This window comes from Tinamus guttatus, unplaced genomic scaffold (assembly GCF_059628265.1).
Source record: "Tinamus guttatus ecotype Peru unplaced genomic scaffold, ASM5962826v1 Tinamus_guttatus_pri_ptg000038l, whole genome shotgun sequence".
Lineage (NCBI taxonomy): Eukaryota > Metazoa > Chordata > Aves > Tinamiformes > Tinamidae > Tinamus > Tinamus guttatus.
The window spans coordinates 4,179,725-4,199,562 of NW_028288572.1; the positions used below are offsets into that span (position 1 = coordinate 4,179,725).

The 19,838-nt window shown below is 38.8% G+C and overlaps 1 protein-coding gene across 1 annotated transcript in view; it reads right to left on the reverse strand.

The window, feature by feature from the left end:
- Positions 1–298: 298 nt before the first annotated feature.
- Positions 299–19,838, reverse strand: part of TG (thyroglobulin) — a 143,574-nt gene continuing 124,034 nt past the window's right edge. Inside the window, exons 45-48 of the mRNA XM_088534927.1 lie at positions 16,658–16,765; positions 6,464–6,604; positions 5,755–5,945; positions 299–530 (exon numbers count right to left, since the gene is read on the reverse strand). Of these exons, the coding sequence (XP_088391053.1) occupies positions 409–530; positions 5,755–5,945; positions 6,464–6,604; positions 16,658–16,765 (562 nt within the window). The 3' untranslated portion in view covers positions 299–408. The remainder of the gene's footprint in view (positions 531–5,754; positions 5,946–6,463; positions 6,605–16,657; positions 16,766–19,838) is intronic.

Consider the following 19,838-nt stretch of genomic DNA (forward strand, 5'->3'; position numbering starts at 1 on the left):
AAGAAAACATAACAAATCAGATATGATACATAGCCAATTTAAGCCTCATCAGCTGAGGGATTTCTCAGAGCTTAAGTGCACATCTCTTTTCTGGCTGGTGGTACTGCAGGCAGCAGTACAGACATTTGGGTGTTCGCAAGAAATAAAGTTCGAGTAGTTTAGTATTGGTTTTGCAGTTTTTATTGATACTTCTTTTACAAATTACAGTTTCTTGGGACCTAAAATAATGTCTCGGGCTTATTTTGTGCTATATTAGCAGAATATTTGAGGCATATATCCTTAACCATGCTATGCAAAGTCTATTTGTTCAGAAAGTACACTAAAGGAAGCCACGATATTCAGCTGTTGTGACACTGCTGCATGGATGTACAACTGTGAGACCAACCCACCCAATATCATTTTGACTTTTTATCTGCTGTAAGCCACCTTGTCTCCCAAAGGCTGGCTGGGTGTCTCCTGAGAGTTAAGCCTTGCAGTGGGGGCTTCACTGGTGCTGATTTCTCCAGATTTCTCTTCATTATTTGCACTTCCTGAAAAGAAAACAAAACCCAGTTCTATTAGGATTAAAGTAAATACAGTATCTTTGATGCAACAAGCTAGAAGGTGTACATTTTGTCAATGACACTTTAATAAGGAAATCTCTTATGCAGCATTCAGTGTTCAGGAAGCTATTTTCCTCAGCGTGTAGTCCACTTGCAAACTGCTTTAGGGCAATAACAGATCATCTAATGCTAATTAATAATCATACTTCCAGCAGGCTTCAAATAATTGTCACTGGAATGCATAACAGTTGGCACAACACCTGTACAAGACTATTTTCCTTTTGGTGTGGGCTGTACTTAAGAGGCAGGAAACTTGGGGAGCATTAATTTTTATCTGTGTCTATCTGCTTCATGTACCCACCTCTTCCATATATTTTATCTTTTGTTCTTTTAGTCTTCCACCTATTTTAGATGTGCAGTTGCCTCAGCAAGACATTACTGTGCCAAGAAGTTTTACCGATGGTGTTTATTTAATGGATCCTAGCCAGAGCACTCTAAGGGCTGCACACATGTCCCTCATCCTAAAGGAATCTGTTTTCTAGAGAAGAGTTCCAAAAAGAAGGTGTGAATAAAATGAGTAAAAGATGAATCCTAACCACAACATTCCTGATTCAGTCTTGACTCAGATCTGAATTATGAATGCTGTTGCTTTGCTTGGACTCTTGTGGGGTTACACACAGTGTCTCAAAGCTAATGAAGAACATTTTAGCTTTGCTAGCCTTGGAATTTTCTAAGCCTACAGGTGAGGTCCATTCTTGCTTAGACACACAAAATATGTTTAAATGTCTGAATTTAGACACATGATTTGGGATGGCATGATTTCACTTTGGAGGAATTAAAGCTATCTCCTTCTTCCCAATGACAAGACTGGTTTCATAAGCACTTATTTTAGGAGGGTTGGTTTAGCCTAGATACGAATTAGATGACTAAAAGTGATGTGTATTGGACTCCACCTGTTCAAGGCGCAGTGTCCTTATACAGGGATTCACTGTTACAGAATGAATACAGCTATGCTATGAAATGGGAATTTTGGCATTCAGACATGCTGTCTGAATGTCCATAAACACTCTGGAGCTTTTGTTTTTAACTGAATTTCATGTTGTTAACAGATTCCCTGGAAAAAGCCATCCACAACTTTTTCCATAATGGCCACTCTTCTTGCTTCTGGTTTTGATGATCCCCATGGAAACCAGAATATAAAGCATGTTTTTGAATTAATACTGAAAAGGACCAGACAAACAATCCAAGCCTTCTCAAGCACTATCACTTCCTTAATCCCCACTGCTTCCCCCAGGAACTGCCTCCCAAAATATCTAATTTACTCTAATTTACAAAATACTCCCAACCAAAACTGCAACAAGTTTATAAATCAGTGCAGAAAAACAGCTTCAAATTTCTCCTCATACTTTGTAAAGGCACTGCCAGTAAATGCCACGAAGAATCATTGCATTTATTAAATTACATTTAATAAATTGTCAACTATGAAAATATACATTTCAATTATATGCCTGTAGGAATGCTATATTCCATCATTAAATGTTATAGTTTGTATGTTATATAATGAAACATGTACTTCACCTTGGACTATGTTTTTATTTCTTGGAAAAAAAATCACAGATAACAGCTGGATATATACACACAGCCCCTAGATCCTGCAGTGAATAATCTAAAAGATATGCAACTTCATCTGTCCAAGTGTTTCTAAGTATTAGAGGCTTTATTTCAGAAACTGAAATTTAAGAGTTTAGGAATAACAGTTTCCTATTGGGCTGAAACCTAGGGACTGCTATGGACCTAGGGACTGAGACCTAGGGACTGCTACTCCACATGGCTATATGGAGACTTCTGTGAGCCTTTATTTGCCTGACATTTGACATTCCTAAGTCAAGGAATTTCTTATTTCAGTAAATAAGGGAGCAAGAAAACTTTCTGCAAAGTCATTTAGATTTTATGGTCCCTTGTCCAGTTCATCTCCATTTTACTGAAATATATTCATTTTGCTATTTATAAATCACAGATGGTATGTGCAACTGAGAGGATAGTGTTTTGAAGGAAGAGGTAAGATGGACAAAACAGAGTTCATCACAACTGTTTGGAATGTCTTCAAAATAACGTCACTACAGCTATGCACAAGGACACAAAAGTGGATTGTTTCATTAGAAGCGTGTCTCTTGCAGCCAATCTTGTGACTGCTGTCATCTTTGCATGTAAAGTGTTTAGCATCCACAATTCTCCCTTCTTTTCTTACAACCACAATAACTGAAACTCAGCAGGCACACAAGACAGGGTATTATGCAGTTCAGAAGAAAAAACTGTCACAAGAATTCACAATCATTCAAAGACTATCAAATTTTCTTTTTTTTTTCTTTTTTCTTTTTTACTAATTATGCGTTAGATTGGATCTCAGAATAGCTGAGTGATAAATAGTTCTCCCTCGGGATGGCAAGCCAGATGCATCATCCAGAAAGGCTCTGCAGCATTGTTCTCTCAAATCTATCATCCAGCATCAAGCAAGAATCACAGAGTCACAGAATGGTTGCGGTTGGAAGGGACCTCTAAACATCATCTACTCCAACTGCCCCTGCTCAAGCAGGGACACCCAGAACACGTGGCACAGGATTACATCCAGATGGCTTTTCAAGATCTCCAGAGGAGACTCCACAACCTCTCTGGGCAGCCTGTTCCAGGGCTCTGTCACCCTCACAGGAACCAAGTTCTTCCTCCCCATATGGAGATGGAACTTCCTATGTTTTAGTTTGTACCCATCCTTTGTTCTGTCACTGGCTACCACTGAGAAGACATCTTCTTTACATCCTCCCCTGAAGTATTTGTACATGTTGATATGATTTCCTCTCAATCTCCTCTTCTTCAGGCTTTGACTACCTGGCACCACTCCATACAGACCAAGTGTGAAACAGTTAGATCCACAGTGCTTGAGCTCAGAAGTGGGGGTAAAGGAAGCTACCCCAAGTGCAGGAAGGGACATCAGCCAAACAGTAAAATGAGGCACAGTAACTTAAACAGAGTAAAAATACAACAATCTGAATATTATAATCTTCTTGACTGAACATTCCCTTGGACACATCCAGAATATCTACTTGTCTACTGCTGAATGTGATTTCGCAGAAAAATATAAGTGATGAACTTACACTGTTGGACTGAAACTGCTTTGGCGTGAACTTCAGCACCACCTTTTCCCAAAAGGATATTAAGGGTGTTCACCAATCAGAACCTGGAGTTCATATAATTTTTCTAGATGAACTGATGGACATTAGGAATCACTTTCAGTGTGCACTAAAAATCCTATCAAGAGACCCACAGAAGGAGTTTCTGTAAGTCCTAAGTCTGGAGTGGAAATGTGTTCTATGTGATATCTATTTAAGCAGAAGTCATATGAGAAGTTTCAGTATTCCAGGCGAAGATTGAAGACAACTGTAGAGGCAAGGTGACAAGCCAATGTTGCTATGAGATGGAATTTAACAGAATTGAACTGTGTAGCTGCATTACCATGGTGCTGAGCCCAAGCAAATACTGGCTTGGAAAGCAGGCAGGGTGAACTCACTTTTGCTTGAAGAATAACATGTTGACATATCCCTTCTAAAACCTATCCTTATTAATCTATAAATCTCATACTGTACGGTTTGTTTTCCAACATTTGACTCATTTTTTTTTTCATCTCTTTCAGTAGCTTTCTCTCTCTCTCTCAGTTTTTATAGTTAGTCTTAAGTTTTTGGTTTTGGACACTGTTGAGGGCAGGATCTTGAGCTAGACAGAACTTTGGACTGGCCCATACATGAACGTTGTGCTTTTACGCCTATGATGTGGACAGTTTTAAAATTTCACCATCTCAAAAATGGTCTCCTTATGGTAGATGTTTTCCCACCTTTATCCAGGATTTCCTATACATGCTGGGTGTAGTCTCTGTCCGTGGTGCTCAGTCAAGAGCCATTCTGCCAGTGCTGTGTTTTCAAGTCAGGATAGAATTATACAGACATAATTCTGTGAGATTAGGTCCTGAAAGACCTAGAAGTTATATCCACTGTATAAATATAAGAACAAATGTCTGCAAACTAAAGATTTCTTAGTCATCAGAAGGAACAGAATATCTGCTTAGAATTTAAAAGACACTGAAGGGTACCGAGGAACTGATGAAAAGACCTACAGTAAAATCTTTAGTCCACTTTTGGAGGAAGACCCTGAATACTTATTCAAACAGTCTCTTGAACAAAAGCATTGATGCTTATGTTTGTGTCAGTACAACCAACTTGATGATTCTGAGCTGTAACTTCATGTCACTTAAAGATCAGGTTCAATGCATTTCAGGTTGTCTGTTAGGCCTCAGAGATAGTTGGTGTACTTTGGCATCTTAGAAAGTAAACTTGATTTCCAGATATGCAACTCCATTCAGACCAGAAAAGGTCTGGCCTATGTCCAGTGTTAAAAAAAGTTCTTATGCATTTTGCACAACATAAAAAACACTTGTAAGCTTACAGATCTGCAAGGACACACCAAAGTATTTCAGCTTACTGAAAAGGGGTGGTTTTGTTTGCTTATCTTGAGGCTGTCAAAGTTTATTAACAAAATACACAGATATAAAGGACAGTTTCTTTGTGTTCAAGATGAGTGTTCATTATAGAGCAGTAGATAGAAATCTCAGTAGTGTCGATCTTACTGTCCTGAGCAGTAAGAAAAAGAAATCGAAGGAGTTTCACAACTTTAGGAAAAACACAACAGGCATAACAAGCACAGCTATTTAAAAAGCCAAAGAAAGTTATCTAGTGTGAAGCAGATGCATACAGGATCCATACTGAAATCTACCTAAAGGAAGAGCTTCAGTTACAACCTTACAGTGAATAGAAGCCTTTGTGCTCCACCTCAGTCATATGAACCTCAATACTATCATTTTACATGCCTGCATTCAGCCAGCAAGGCCTGTACAGCTAATCATTCGGTTCAGTCCCTACATGTGATGCGAATAGTAAGCAAACTATAAGAAGATGCAGTTTCATAACATTTTTTAAAATCACTGTGGGAGGACAACAAACATTTATAACAGATATCTGCTGTAAAAGAATGTTTAATGCAACATTGCATCCTTTCAGTCTAAGGGTGCTTTTTTCCACACTAGTATGACTGTAATTTTGACAAGACCAAGGGAAATGTCAAACAGAGAAATGAGGTCTTACGTAATGACAGAAGAGGCTCTGCTTACCTGTGGATGCTTTCAGTCTTCTGATATAATCAGACCAAAAGGAACAGTCTGCTTTTTTCAGTCCTTTAAGAGTTGGCAAGGAAACTGTGAACTCCTTGTAGTTATCACCATCATCATTTGGCAGGAACTTAGGCCAGAGGGGCATCACCCCAGACATTCTTCTTGAGAAACTATGAGGGTAATTTGGATTTCTAAGGCAAAGAGCAGAAACAATTATTAGAAAACAATTACATGAACAATAAAATGCAGAAAAAGACTGAATGGGTCAAGATAATGCATATTCAGTCTCTCTAACCATGAGGGTTCAAATACAGCCCAGACTGATAAATTCTTCAGTATGTCTCACCTGACATCTACTTAATAGCCTGGTTAGCTTCCTGACTGCTCAGACCAAGTCTGTGTTCGTACATGCTCATCAACCACTTTAGCACCCTCAGTAAACAACCAATGAACAACCCAAGGTTCTCCAAAGAGCACAGTCAGTCACAGGACCTGCACTAGCTTCCTACAGATACTCTTGATCTTCCTACAGATCTGCTGAAAACTTGACCATGCCTTTCCAACATTGTTGACAAAAAGTCCTCTCTGTAGGAGTATAACTTGCTGGAGCAAATGGAAATTATCAACTGCACACTAGATCTAGCCTACATTCACTCTACTCCTCCAACTCTGCCCCAACCATAGTAATTCTTAAATGTCACATATTTACCCAGATTTTACAAAATTGGAGATATACTGCATAATTTGCAAGGAAAGGCTCTTTTCTTCCAGAGTAAATTGTTCTTCATACTTCTGGTAGAAGGGCAGTCCAAATGCATACTGAACATCTGGCAAGAGCTCCATAGCTGAACTAAAAAATATTTACATAAACATAATTCAAATCTTCATCATTTGTTTAGGGGAAAAGAGGAACTAATTCAATTAAAATAATAAAGCAGAGTTTTAAATAATTAATGACCATTAATTAGATGGTTGCAAGCTCTGGGGCTTCCTTAAGTCAGAACATCAAAGGAGAACAATTAAAAACAAAGAGAATTTGCCATTAAGTCAGTGAAGCTTCTTTAGCAATTTTTACAAGGCAGAATTGTGGAGGGCAACAGGGCAGATTTGCTGAATTAAGTGTGCGGAAAAGAAACAGTGATAGAGGAAAAAAATCACTGGTTATTGCTTAAATTACTATTGAGCTTTGCATAGATTGTCACTAAGATCAAATTCAGAAAGGATAAACGGAAGCAAATGGTGACAGGGAATTTGGCAGCCATACTGGAAGGCTAATTAAGGTTTATTTCACAGACTTGGAATAAAATCTTGGCCCTCCTTGAAGGCAACTGGAGTTTTTCCATTAACTTCAGTGGGGCCAGGATTCTACCCCAAGTCTTTGGATAAGGAGAGATGTAACAGGAGATGTTTATGAAGATTTCTTTTAGACGTAGTTCTAATCTAATTTCTCTGTTGGCTGAGTGATTTTGGTTCCTGCAATGTGTCCCAAGTTGTGCATGGCAGTCAAATCAAAGCAGGCTTGAAAAAATTGCTTAGATCAGATCTAAGAAAGAAGAATCACTCTTTATGTCTATGTAACATTTAACACATATTATATTATATATTTCAACAATTCAGGAAGAAGACCGGGGAACAAGAAAACAAACCTTGTGGGAGACAGAAGTGAAGGGTACTCATATTAATATAGTGAAGTTCTTAACACAGCAAAGTCATACCAAAAACCAGGTTAAATAGCAGGCATCATTGACTAAAATGATATAATTATGAATATATATATTTGTATTTGTTGAAAAAATACAACAAAACTGCAATCACAACTTTGAACAAGACATTTCTGGTCTGGAGTCCAATCGTGTTTTATTTATTCTTTATTTGGAAAAAGGTCCGAGTGACTTGATTTAATGCTGGTAACATCAAGGCAGACAACAAGAGGGACCTGAGAGAAGGAGCAGATGCCTGTGAATGAGGGACAAACAAATCCCAGGTCCACTCAGCAAGGTTTCATCTTCAGGGGTTGCAGAGGTTGCTATTGAAAGGTGGCACAACTGAAACTATTTTATCTTTGGACATGAAATGCAGCAGCACTGATATGACCCAGATGTTGCCTATAATTGAACAAGGCTCATATTTCAAATCATCCTGGGCAGGTGGAATGAAAGCAAGATGACTTCTTTACTTTTTAGGAGTGGTGGCACTACCCTCTCTCCAAAGCCTCTATTTTGAAAAACAAACACAGAGCCTCCTAAATGAAATACATCTTTGGTTGTATTTTCCTTAGTCTTAGCATAATACCTTTGTAATACTTTGCATCTGGAAAGTGAATTATTCACAGATTATTCACCATAAAAATGTAGAACTGAAACAAGATTAAAGCATATTTTTCTTCCCCAAATGTTTACACAAGGATTAAGCAAGATCATAGTTTAATAATTTTGTTTTAAAAATAATTTGCTTGGCCCAGTATATTACAGCAATGTTTGGTGTAAGTATTGCAGCAAAAGTAGTATATACTTAAAGGAGCTATTATCTTTTTAATGTATAGTCACTTTGGAGCAGAATAGATGATACAAAGTTTGTTAATATGCAGTGAAAGGATAAATGTACTCCTTTAAAGAAGTCATAGGAGGGGTGAGTTTGGCTCTATATCACAAGTGAGATGGGAATGAGGCTTGTCCCAAGATGAGACTGTGATTTCAGCCCTTCTATTTCTAGAGGTGAAATCTGTTATGTTCATACTAAAATTCAGCAAACTCCTAAACTGAGATCTCACTGGGATTGAAAATTATCCATACAAATGTAACAGATCTTGAAAGAAGAACAAAGTGGTACAAAATTCTATAATGTCATAGTCTACTTTCAATACCATACTCTGGCCAATGAGTATCAGGATGGGGAAGAAAATGGAAAGCAAAGAAGTACACATGTGTGCGCAGATCAGCAGCATACATCAATGAAAGATCTATATGGCAACATACAGAGAGAAAACATCAGGAGAACGTTTCCTTCTTTTCCTTTAGACTCTGACCAGAGCACAGTCGGACTCAATAATCTCGAAGGTCTTTTTCAACCATAATGATTCTATCATTCTATGATCCACTACTGCCAGAGAAGACTGCAAAGTGCCTAGAAACACCCAGACCAAGATTTTGGAGTCTTGTGGGAGCTCTGAAGAGACCTGACAGAGCCCTGTCCACACAGACCAGTTACATTAATAATAAATAATACTACTGGTGAATGTAAGATGCAAAGATGAAAATGGCTCCATTGACTTCATGGGGCTATTATTTTTAAATTGGGATGTGAACATTTTTAGAAACAGATGCACAGGTCTTCTTATGTATGTGACTGGTTGTCAGACTGGTGAACTAAGCTATGGAAAAGCTAAGGGATAGATCCTCCCATTTTGGTAACACTAGATGAGCTCACCTTAAGGACGACTAGGTCTTGACTTCAGAGGGAGTAGTTACTGACAGTCAGCTCTCCAATGTATAGAAAAACAGGTGCTAAAATCAGAAGGTTACTGGAATTCATAGAAGAATTTAACTGCAGACCTTGAACTGTTAATAATTGGGAATTTTCAGTATATAGTGCCAATACATATTATTTGAAAGGTAGTGGTTCTACGGAAATTTTCCTTATGCCTAAATGGAATTATCATTTAAAATGGTTCCAAGAAAAAAAGAGATTTCTTAGCTATTAGATAACCCACTTCTCTCTCTAGAACTATGGATACTTTTCACATACAAAAAAGAACAGCTTCAACAAGACTAAAAGGTGAGAAGCTCAGCATTAAGAGCAAACACCCTGGCTATGGTTGATTTGGTTCAAATTCTTGTTCCAAATTAAACAAAGCATAGATATAAACCTAGATTTCTCACAGTCAGGATGAATTTCTGAACCGCAGACTTTTGGAACTGTAAAAAAAAATCCTTATAAGTTTTGTTTGCAAAATGGAATTGTCATTACTGAAAATGCTCTCACAGACCTCCACGCTATGCTACATTAGAACTAAATACATAATTTACAGTGGCTGCAGAGACCTCACATTGTGATTCATTGTATATTAGCCTAGTGATCTCATTCTGAACTTTGCCTTTTTCCAGATATAGCTAATTATTTCATACTGGAAATTCACTGTGGATGATTAATGACAGACTATGGCCTACACGTCTTTTTTTTTTTTTTTTTTTTTTTTTTTACAGTCCTTATTCTCATGATCAAACAGTTTCAACTAATCTCAAAGCCCTTGAGTCACAGTTTCTTCTATTTTTAGTTTGTCTAATGCAGTTTTGGGATTTTCTTTTCCACATAATCCATCACACAGAGGGATACAAGTCAATGTAAATTAGCATAAGTCAAAGGCCATCCTAAACTAAATGAAAATACCTAACTACCCACTACTACTCAATCATTTATTTTTTAAAATAAATATAACTCTAACAGCAGCATCAGTGTAAGTCATAAGCAAATGTACCAAATGGATGTTTACTTACCACTGTCTTTTTAGCTATATTGACCAATGATCACAACTATTAATAGAATAGTTTTCTAGTAAATAAGATCGAGAACAGGAAACACATGTATAGCCACACAATTCCATATTTTTGTGCTTTTAAATTTGTTACTGATAACCAGAACCACAAAACAAGAAATTTAAACCTAGTAAAGATCTGATACCACAACTTAAATTATATATAGGAGGCACTTAATTGATATTTTCATTCCATTTTCATCTGTACAAATAATTTTGGCCATTTTTTCATATTCCTTTATATATTATTATATATGCTCATTATATTGCCCATTTCATGACATACGCATCCTCCTTTTTTTCCCAAGTTGCACTGCTTTGGGCTGATGTCAGTAAAGCAAATATGGATTAGCAGCCATGTTTTTAAAAAAAATCATATGAGCTTTGGTTTACCGCTGCTTTGATTAGAGTTGTTGGCCTTAAAAACTACTGTAATAATTACTACTGCAATATCAAGTCAGGGCTCTACCTAGAGCTAGGCATAGCAAAAAAAAACAAACCAAATCAAAACAAACAAAAAAAAAAAACAAAAAGCAAAGAAAGCAAAAACAAAACAAAGCAAAGAATCCCTAAGCATAAAATTTTAAAGGTCCAAGTTACCAGTCCCACAATGCTGAGGACACTAGAGTTGTTAGTTAAAAGTGCTCTCTACAGAACGACTCCTTCCTTCTGTGATGCCTACACAAACTGTTCACTTCCGTTAAAATGCTGCAACTCACACTTGACACGATTATTCAAATATTTTCAGCTGCACTGCCTGAGAAGTGTAGAAGAAACTGTGTTCAAGCTCACACTACTCACTGAACTCAGCAGATGTTAGTGACCGGCAACATCTCTGAGATAAATGAATCATTAATCCTTTAAATTTAAACATTTATGAGCATTTCTGTGCTCATTCTGAGTAACTTTGTGAATGGGTTGGTGATAAAAGATGGGATCATGATTTAGTTTTGGGTTCTCCACCTCATATTCAAAACCCTGTTCAGTATCCCATAGGCAAGGATAGGCCTGTCACTGTAACCAGGAAAACAAAACAAAACACCCATCCATCATCATTTAGCTTTGGCAAGAAGATGTCATTCCCACAGTTTCAACTGAACAGTATGGGCAAAATCCAGGCTTCCTGGCGGTGGTGATAAAACTGCTGACTTCAGAGAGGATACAACTTTTTAATACATAAATTTAATTTCTTTTTTATAAGAAATGATGAAAATAACAATGTGGCTGCTTGCACGCATGTCTAAATTCTTCACATTGCTACCAGGAGATTTGCAGAAGGAGATCAAATATCCACGGTTCCTAGGAGGCACCGCATCAGCAATACCGTGGGAGCGCAGCAACCTTCTAACACTACAAGGCACTTTGAATGGACTATGATAAGCAAAATTATATAAAAAAAAAAGAAATGAAAGAATTAAATGCGAACACACATCTTAGGAAAGGAAGTGGTACGTGATTACAGGGAGAAAAAAAAAATCAAAGGAATGACCAGATATTTATAGAAACCTAATGAGGCAGTGTAAGGCCTTGTGTGACCTCTACAGCTCTAGGGATGAATTTGGCTCACTGCATCTCCTCACATTACAAAGTTCTGCCAAACAAATGGGAAAAGGCATGTGAAAAACAGATGAACACCTTTCTTTCTTCTTTTCAGGAAAATCAGGATATATGGAAAAAAACTTAACTCCTAATGGGATTAAGCTGCCAAGTTTATCCACCTTTGTACCAAAAAAGCCCTATAGATATATTTGACTTGCCAAAGTATCTTAAAGGTTTTTTTTGTGTCTTTTCCACTTGGTTTACTCCCAATATACACGATGTTCTACTTTGTAAAATGGCTGTGCCAACTGAAGAAAATAAAACTGAAGTAGCAGACAATAAATTCAAGAACCTAAAAGCTCAGATTAACTGGATAAAAAAAGATTTTAAAGCAGGAAGAAACCTCTGTTAGCATCTCATCGGAACTTCTGAATAATACAGAATACAAAACGTTATCAGGGAATTTTATTGCATTATCAGAACCAACAATGGGCATGCTGACACTTGAGCGTTTCTTGTTTTTTTTTTTGAAGAGCGGGTAGGAATTTGTCTGTTTGTTCAGTATGTTTTTTCTGGGGCTAAATGAATGGAAAAATTTCCTTGAAAATGTGATCTATCTAAAGCTTGGAGCACCAAGCAAGGTCCCTCTTTGTTTATACCTGCTAGATTACAGAAACAGCCTGCCCATTGCAAAATATATGCATTTCTAAAAGTTGCACTTGTACTTTTCTAGGTCTTCTAATTGAATTTTCATTAACTTAAAGCTGATTTCTGGTTCTTCTGAGCTTGATTCTGAGGTTACTAGATTTGTGACTGATTTACAAGATCTCAAAAATCTACTGAATGATAAAGGCCGCTAAAGCACTCTACAGGAAGAAAAAACAAATCATCTAGACCTCAAGCCTTCAGCAGTAGAGAAACTGGCTGAAGTCTTGTGAATGGCATGAAGTGGCTGAATCCATGGGCATGTTGTTTCATGGCTGCTGCTCACAGTGAAATAGATAAGGCCAGAGGAACAGAGGCAAATTCCACAAGAACAACAAAACAAGAACTTACAGGAGATGAGAGGTACTATTAAGTTTTATCTGCAGCAAGTGCAGGCTACCTAAGGTGACTTTGTTGGTTGACCAGCTATGCAAGCAATGTTTCATCTTGTCATTTCTGTTACCATCTCTCAAGTGCCTCATCTTCCCTCTTTGTTTACATGAGTTTCTTTGAAGCCTTGAGACATAACTGCTTGCCTGCCTCCACAGCACCCTGTTCACATCATGGTGTAAGTCAGGAGTTCTTTCCCTCAGTTACAGAAATCCTATAATGTGCTACAGAAATATGGCCAACTATGTGCGCTTTGGCATGGAGCACTCACTTGACGACTCACAGCAACATAGACAAAAGTGTATAACAAGGCAGGAGAGAAAGAGGAACTCAACTGAAATGACTCAAAATACAACACAGCTGATTAATTTGGGGGGAATCTGCCACAGTTGACAAAAGCTATACCAAAGCAATTGTCACAAATGTCAATGACTGTAAGATACGCTCTCACTAAGTCTCCGTTTATACTTTGTTAATGATACTAGTGATGCTTTACTGCTGTATTGAAGCCAATGAACCGGTCACTCAGCAATCAAAACAATTCATTTTACCATTTTTAAGACAGCACATTTGGCATCACAGTGGGACTCGGAAACTATGCTTGGGCACAGGTACATAGAAATACAAATGAATGAAGAGCTACTTCATTTGTCCTTAACACGTGAAATTAGCCAGAACTCTCTTTAGGGGTTAACAAGGAGAATCTTTGCAGAGGTAACAATATTATTCTTGTCAAAACATACTTCTCCTATCACATACTTCTGTAAAGTAACTAAAACTATGCTCTAGCCATCCACATTAATCCTACCCAATGCTGAGCAGCCACATTCCTCCCGCATTGTTTAGAATAACTGTTTACTCCAAGGCCTAAGTGTTCTGAAAAAGAGAGTGAGGAAATGGCAGCTGGGTTATATATGTTTTTGCTGCAGATCATTAATGCAGGAGTTGGCTATGCATCACACTCCTCACTCAAATGGGAGTCGAAGACTAAAGCAGACACAGCATCATGCCAAACTTCAGGGAAAAGCTACCATGTGGAAGGAAGATATTTGCTTACTCTCTGCAAGTTCTGTTTATCTACATTTATCTATATATTTATCAGTCATGGCTTTACAAGATTTTCCATATATGCTGTGAACATCAATACGGAGAAAGCTTTTTAATCCTGTCCCTGTATCTATGCGTGTCTGGATGGGTGTGTACATACATTTTAGAAACATCCAGCAGTCAGACAAACTTTTGTTAATTGCCTTGTACTGGAAAAAATCACCGCTGACTAATATTTTTTTGCCAACTCAGCACCTTTGCAGTTGGGTCTGTCTTTACTGGTTGACTTCTTCCTCGCTCCTGTGTACTTTGCAGTGAGTTAGTAAGGGACTGCTCCATGTGACTGTACTCAGTACACTCACATAGCCAGTACTTCCACATTGCTGCAATTTAACCCTCTGTTCTTCTGTAACACATCTAGGGAAATGCACATAAAATAGGAGAGATGTGACAGAGTAGAAATTGTAGAACTGTATCATGATTCTGTGTAGTAGGATCATTAGCAAATGACCATTTCCACAGCCAGAATATTATCTATCAGTAAGTATTTTTGTAGTTATCTGAACACAGCATTTTCAGTACTCCTGTGAGGCAGAGAAACAGTAGTTAATAGTAGTTTTCATGGCAAATATATGATAATTATTATTATCATCTTTATCCCACAGTTAACAAATACGAAGTGGAAAAGGCCCATATTGTGTTTAAACTGATATAGACACAAAGACCAAAAACTACGATTTTTGCTCTTAGCTTACCCGCATGCCATAAATGGAGCTAATGCCATAGAAACTGAGATTTTCTGTATTTCAGCATCCACACATTTCAATCTCCAAAGGGCTGAAAAGCTAATTTTCTATCTTACACCTACACATGACCAGGAATATCTAGTGAAATATTCCTCCAGTTCCACAGCTCTGAGGGTATCTGACCTAGTATGTGTATCCCACATATACCTATGAGGCACAAAACATACTGTTGGCTGTTACATTTGGCATCACATAGAAATGTCTGTCATAGCTAATGCTACATACACTATTAATGCTCTGGAGAAGCAAGGAGAGAGAAGTAACACAAGCACGGGAGAAATCTTTAATGGATAAGACAGAAGAAGAAATTCCCATAAATTCAAGGCCTCAAAACCTGTGGTTATAATTGTACAGGTACTACTTAAACCACTTTTCAAAGAAGATCTTATCAAAGATGCCTGGGTTACTGCCATTCTCCAGAGCAAGACAAAATGCGCTAGCTAATTTGAGAACACATCTTTTCTTTTTGTGCAGCTGGAGTTTTGGCACAGCACAGCTCTGCTCTGTTTGGAGCCTTGTAAAAGTCACTTATCAGAGCACACGGGCAGTCAAACAGAGCTCTGTGAACATTCCCACTGGAACCGCCAAGGAAGTAACAGCTCCCTGAGGATTAAGTTCTTTCTAGCTTAAAAGAGAGTCTGTGTTACTGCAACATAATGGCCATCATCTGTAACCTAGATCTTGGCTGATTTCTTTCACATGCTTTTTCATTTTCATTCAGAAAGGGGAAAAAAAAAAACTAATAGTTTGTAGGCAACTTCATGGCATCAAATGGTGGACATCAGAACACACACTGTCCCTTCCCTGAGCCCTTCCAAACAAACTCAGCAGCTCATCTTCAGAGAAAACCTGAGAAAAGGGAAAGAGTCCCATCAATCTTCTCTGGACAGGGCAGAAAAGCAGGGGGCAGATATTGTTCCCTCTTACAGAAACGCTTAGCAGATACTTCAAGTTAAGTGTCTCCTACATGCCTGTAGACAGGCATATGTGCAGTTTGTGCAGTCTAAGTGTGCGCAGTTTTGGGACAGAGGTTGCTTTCTCTGCAGTCACCAATCACTCTGGTTCTGAGAATAAGGAACCAGGAACTAGTATCCCACATAGCAGCACAAACACAAAACACTGCCTGGAAACTAGTGGCTCATCCTGATTTCAGCAAAGGTTTTGTGTAAAATAAAACCAAGTGAGGTCAGCTTGATACTTTGGTGGCTACCATTTTGGTTCTAGGCTCTACAGAATGTGTCATCTGCATCTCTCTCTGGCATTTTGGCCATTTTCATATTTTAAATATGATGCAACTTCTCTCACTGGAAATTTTTCAAGCAAGCTGCTAACATGAAGGAATGATATAAATGCCGAGTTTCCAAATACTCACTTTCATGAATATTTTTCCTCTCAGAAGGCAGTCTGCTGACTGATCAGAAGTTGCAGTGCTGGAGCAGGAGGTAATGAACTCTGTCCACACTGATGACTGGTCAATATAATTACAAGGGAACTTCACTGACTTCAAAAGGGGGCAATGTTAAATAAAGCTTGAATTCTTAGAAAATTTGAACCTATTTACATTACAATCTATTGACTCCTGATGACTTAAAACATGCTGGTCCTTTGCAGAAGATTTATCAGATACAGAGAAGTCTAAAGTCCTCTCTGAAACTGGCAAAGTAGGTAAATTGACTGAAAAAGGAAACCTACTTTAGAGATCTAACTTGAGATGCCTCTTTTCATAAGCAAGTATTCCTATACACTGAACAGAGAGAACTAACTTATTGTAAAAGAATAATTCGTCCCCTGGCACCTATCCATTTACTCCACAAGAAGCCCCAAAAGACAGCCCTGTTTTTGCAAACTCTAAATCCAAGAAACATCATAAAACACATCTCCTTACCTGCTCTGTGCAGAGCTATCAGGTACATGGTACATGAAGACGTTTCCTCTGGAGTCGGCAGCCCAGCGACTGGCCATGTTTATGATGGGACATGTGATAAACTGGTCACTGATAAAAAGGACGAGCAGGGAACAAACACAGGGAAAAAAAAAAAAGGGCAAAAAGTAAGACTCTTTATATATTGATAGACGTCTATAAATCTTCCAAAATATGGTGTGTCTCTGTCTTCAAAAGCACAGAAGCAAACCACATTCACCTTCCTTAAGACCAGTACAGCTTAAGATCCACTAAAATTTATCTAGAATTGCTTTTTTATAGAGCATTGAACAATACACAGGATTGGCACATAAGGAGCAATCTGACCCCAAACCAATCTTTTCTTCCTTCTTGCTGTTAGGTTATCCAGGCTCAGACTTGCAGCAGTATAAAACTCTTGCTCTGGAATTAGTAGGTTGCAATGACATCTAGTAAAAGATTTTATGCATTTCCTTGGTTAAGGATCAATAATATCATTTCTGCCTTTGGATCAGCGTGATTTTGTACAGAGCTTCCAGAGCTGAGGGAGGAAGAGACCAGTTTTCCTGATGTCCTGCATGGCAACTATCTGGAGGGCTCAGCAGTGTGCAATAGCTTGTGCAGCTGTCTGGAAGAGAAAGGTTAAACAAGAAGGGTATGGTGAGGTAGTTGAATGATCCATTTATCGGGAGGTACTGCAAAGCAAAGGTATTAGTGAAGGGACATACATCCAAACCTTCCTAGCTGCCATTGCCTCAAGAAGAGGGGCTGGGAGTGTGGAAGGGGGTGAGCACTGGCTGGGAAGAGTACAAGGAGCCCAAGAGGGCAGACATACAAATGGACACCTTACTGCAAAATACGTTACTATAAGCAAAGCAGTACTACATATATATATGTACATGTGTGTGTGCGTATATATACACCAGCACCCCCATTTTACATGTGCCCAAGGACTCTCTGGGTGTTTATATATCCGTAACTATGTGAGCACACATGAATGTATCTGCTACGGAAGTGGAACGTTTCAATTCTCAACCTGGTGAACCTGAAACACTGTTCCTGCAAACCCAGTTAGGTTAAAAAAAAGAAGTGCATGACTGATTACAAGAAACAACAGTGACAGAGAAGCATAAAAACATGTTGCTTTATTTAACTATAATGGTTATGAAAGCCACCACTGGGGCAGCTATCTTTGTTCAGCAGAGATTATTTTAAGCCCATTTCCGAGACCACAAGCTATGGGCTGACTGACCACAATGCTCTTTGACAGTTATGGTTGACAACACCCTATGAAATGAACTGTTCTTCACATACCTACCAGCATGAGGCTTACAAGAGCAGAAGGACTTTGAAAAGTCAGGAGGCTGCTGAGAGCATTAGTGCTCGAGAAATGCTTTTGGAAGTATTCACTACTGAAAACTGTTTCTCAGTTGGCACTACGAAGGAAAAACATCAACTATCTGGGAGAAATTAAAAGCAAAAATTGTAACCACAAAATTAAATGGCTCTTTCTTGCAGGCCCAGAATACTGCCACTCACAAAAGGAAGAAAGGAGAAGTGAAGTGAAATTCCTTTTATACCTGGAAATATATCAGAGAAATGAAGCTAAAACAATTTTAAAAGTGGAAGTGCTTTAAAACCACAATATATGCACAATATATACAGTTTATAACAACCAGTTTTTGTTCTTTATTGTTCTTCATAACCTTCTAAAAATTTAGCAACTAATTAAAACTTATTAGCATAAAATGTATATATGTATATAAAAAAGGATTAAATATTTCTGCTGCTCCTAGTTATTTTTAAAAGGGAAGAAGACTAAACTCCTCTCTCTTCCCACTGTGTAACACTGATGTAGGTAACTGTAAGTTAGACTGTAAGACAGACTGTAACACTTGCACACAGCAACTATTAATTGCTGACTGCCTTCTCTGCTGGAGCTGGAGCAAATTTTAAAGGGATTAAAGCAAGGGATTATCGTCAGGTGTCCTGGTTTCATTTCTGATCCTTCTGATTGCTTGTGGTGAGCATTAAACCAAGCATTTCTTGCCCTAGGAGTTGTTGTCTGCTCCACAGGAGAAATAAGCAGGTAATTCTTATGCCCATGAGGATGCTGTGGGTCACAGGCTGAGTCAGAAGTGTCATTTGGATCCTGTGTTGCTGCTCAGACAGGTGACACACTAGCTGTCAGAGCTCTGTGAGAGTCAGAGTTGGGGTTTGCACCATGCTGAGCCCTGGGATGAAGGTGGCTGACAGAGGGCAACAGCCCTGTGCCATGATGGGTCCTTACTGAGGTACCTCTGGATGGGTCAAAACTTAATCCCTTCACTGCTTCACCTCACTGAGCTGACCAAGTGGTGGTCAGCAAAAGTGGTCACCAAAAGTGGTGATGAAAAGAGATTCAAGATGAGTTCTAACTTTGCCTTTCATGCCTATAAACCACTGCACTTTCAAGTGTTTTTAGGTCAGAAGCCACATGTGAGGCCACCAGACAGTGGCAGTGCCTGGTGGCCCGTCACTGGGAAAGGCTACAAGACAGGACAAATGCAGCATGGTGCTAGTGTTGATATGCATGCAGCTCAACCCACAGCCGCCTTGCTTGTTTACTCCATGACCTCAACACACCTGGACCACCCAGAAATGTTCCCCAAACAGATTTGGTCACTGCTGTGTTGGATCAGGCTTTTCCAAGAGAATCTTGGCTCCTTTTCAGCCTTCATGTGAGGCTCTCCTGGAGCAACAGCCTGTGCTTCTGATGAAGGTCAAAGGGCTACCAAAAGGAGGAGCTGATCCCTAATGTGTCACAGAGAAGCCCACAGTGCAGAAAACTGCAGTGCTGAGAGTGCAGATGCCACCAGCTGGTAGCCACGATGCCTTTTGTCAAAAGAGGAGTGAAACAGCTTGGGCGGCATGTTAGGAGCGCTCAGAGCTCACACGGGCAGGTTATAAAACAAACCACTTTGGAAACAGAAAGTTTTCAAAACCAATTTTGCACACACGAAGCAGAGACAAGAAAAAGGAAAGTTTTTTGATTTGTTTTCTGCAAATGTATCCCACTCAAACAGCCCCAGATTTTGCACGGAGGCAGTGAAAGGAGGAGATTTCATCTGAGTTTTCCTCCTTTCACAGAAATGGCCACAGCTTCCAGACAGCTCTCTCAGCTACA